Below are 2,211 nucleotides of genomic sequence, written 5' to 3'. Positions count from 1 at the left end.
TACACGGGGGATGTGATATAGGTAATTAATTGTTGTTTTTCTGAAGGAAATATCTTGTGGGTTTTTGTTAATTAGTGTATTTTTCTTGAGTTAAATTGATTTGTTACAAAATTTGATTAAGGGTATTTTTCTGTAGTTGGAGGGTGTAACCTTAAAATTTTAGCAGCATTATTTTGAATGGTCAATGGTGTCACCTGGGTTTTTTCTTATATGTATGCTCCATTCTTTGATGGCCTTAGCCTGTGGAGCTCTAATGATGTTTTATAGCAATGAGGTGTTTGTTTTTAGTCATGGTAAAGAACATGCCAGCAAGCTTATGGGTTCAACACCCCATGATCAGCTGTTAATCCGAACATCAGACTCGTTTTCGGGTTTGCTTTTGTTTGCCATTGGGTTTCTCTTGTTCATGGTGGCATTTGTGAAGGACAGAGAATTTCATAGCTTCTTTGCCAAGGGCTGTGTCCTTCTCCATGTAGCAATGGCTATTTGGAGAATCTACTTTGAAAGGAAGGTCGAAGATCTAGGCCGCGATTGGCTTAGGCTTGTAGTTGGGGATATTGCATTGGGAATTTCTTGGGTTTTCTTTCTTGTGTATTCATGGAGAGAAAAGTATGATTGATGATCGATCTCAGTTATAGAAATATGGATCTTCGATTTTTGCTTGGCGTTAAGGTGTCAAAATATGTCATAAATATTCGAATTCTGACTGATTCAAATTGGTCGAATGGATTAGATTCTCTATTCAAAAGAGGAGTAAAGTTGGAAATGGAGAATTGATTGAAATCAAGCCAAGCATATGGTTAGCTCGGGAAGCATTACGCTCTGGTTTTGATTCAGCAAAAAAGGTTAACATTTCTCAGATAGATCTTGTATACTCTTGAAACTTTGATTCGATCATGAAAAAGCATCCTTATTTCCCTTTTTTGTCTTTCGTGTATAATTATTTCCTTGTTATCTTGTTAGAGAGAATCTTTGCTGTAAAAACTTCTCAAAAGAGCAATGAAATGTGAGATATTCACTCTTGATCTCGAGCTTATTTTCTTGCATATGTTTAACCTTCTCTACTCTTAACCTTGTGTTGATATTGTCTACAATCTATCTCAGTCATTTGAAGGCATATTTGCAATGAAGGCCTAGTCGAATCTCGACCAGAGTCTTTAAGAAACCATTATGGTTAACTCGTGTGAATTTGTTTTGTTCATCTCCTTGTTAAGTGATCATCATGTCAAACTGGTTGTTTCTGCTATAAATTCGAACGCTAATTCTTTCTTTGCTTGGCCTCGACCCCTACACTGTCCATTGATCAAGAATTACGTCACCTACATATTTCGGCTTTCATTATTTGCCAGATCCTTATCTTCTGTGATCTAAAGTAAAATGGATGTCCAACTAATGGAGAGCATGTACTTTTGGATTTTCCTTTACAAATTCTTTGTTCATTGTGTTCTTTCTCCTGAACATGGCAACATGGATATAAGCGATAAGTTATTTCATATCATTGTTGTTGAATAATACCTATATAAGATTTAAGATACAAATGTGTTTATTTATATTTATATTTTGTTGAGGTTTGAACATGTATATTTCATCTTTCTAAGGGTGACACTTGTTTACTCTTTGAATAAACATTTTATCTAAAGTAAATTAAAAAGGAGGTTTTTCAATTGTTAAAAAGAGATTTGATTGAACCCATTTATGAAAACGATGAACAAATGCAAAAGATATCATCTTATTTTTCTTTAAGAAAAGCTTATTTCTAGCGTCTAAGTTTTTCATTTTTCTAAATTATACATTCTTAAACAGTGTTTTGACATCTTTTCATCACACATTCTTCAATAAAATTATATTATATGCAAATTCAAAATTTTTATTTTTTTATTTTTTAACCATACATTTTTCATCAATACACTATTCAAAAATTCATTCTTATGAAAAGAATGGGGTTCAAACAAATACTTAATATTTCATCGTATCACATGTGGACCTCTCAAAACAAAATGCTTCTGGTTATAATTCATCGAGAACGCTCTCGCCATATGCAAATTAAGAAATCTTAGTATATATTTACACCTTGTTTGACTCACATTCTTTACAAAAAATAAAATAAATAAAATAAAAAATCAAACAGTGATTTGATATCATTTCAATCATACATTATTCAATAAAATAATATTATATGTAAATTTGAAATTTTTCCTTATTTTTTAACCT

General features: G+C 32.0%; 1 protein-coding gene across 1 annotated transcript; it reads left to right on the top strand.

Annotated features, from left to right (window-relative positions):
• On the top strand, window positions 1-1,031 carry LOC111377639. Its single transcript, XM_023000763.1, has 2 exons — window positions 1-21; window positions 137-1,031. Exon 2 carries the CDS (start codon window positions 185-187, stop codon window positions 617-619), a length of 435 nt encoding a protein of 144 aa, XP_022856531.1. The 5' UTR covers window positions 1-21; window positions 137-184; the 3' UTR covers window positions 620-1,031.
• Window positions 1,032-2,211: the final 1,180 nt, after the last annotated feature.

The sequence above is a fragment of the Olea europaea genome, unplaced genomic scaffold (assembly GCF_002742605.1).
Source record: "Olea europaea var. sylvestris unplaced genomic scaffold, O_europaea_v1 scaffold16937, whole genome shotgun sequence".
Classification (NCBI taxonomy): Eukaryota; Viridiplantae; Streptophyta; class Magnoliopsida; order Lamiales; family Oleaceae; genus Olea; species Olea europaea.
This window is presented reverse-complemented; position numbering and strand designations above follow the sequence as displayed.

What these genes read in the sequence shown, in the direction of transcription:
- LOC111377639 (XM_023000763.1), top strand. Translation starts at nt 185, where the DNA reads ATGGTGTCACCTGGGTTTTTTCTTATATGTATGCTCCATTCTTTGATG.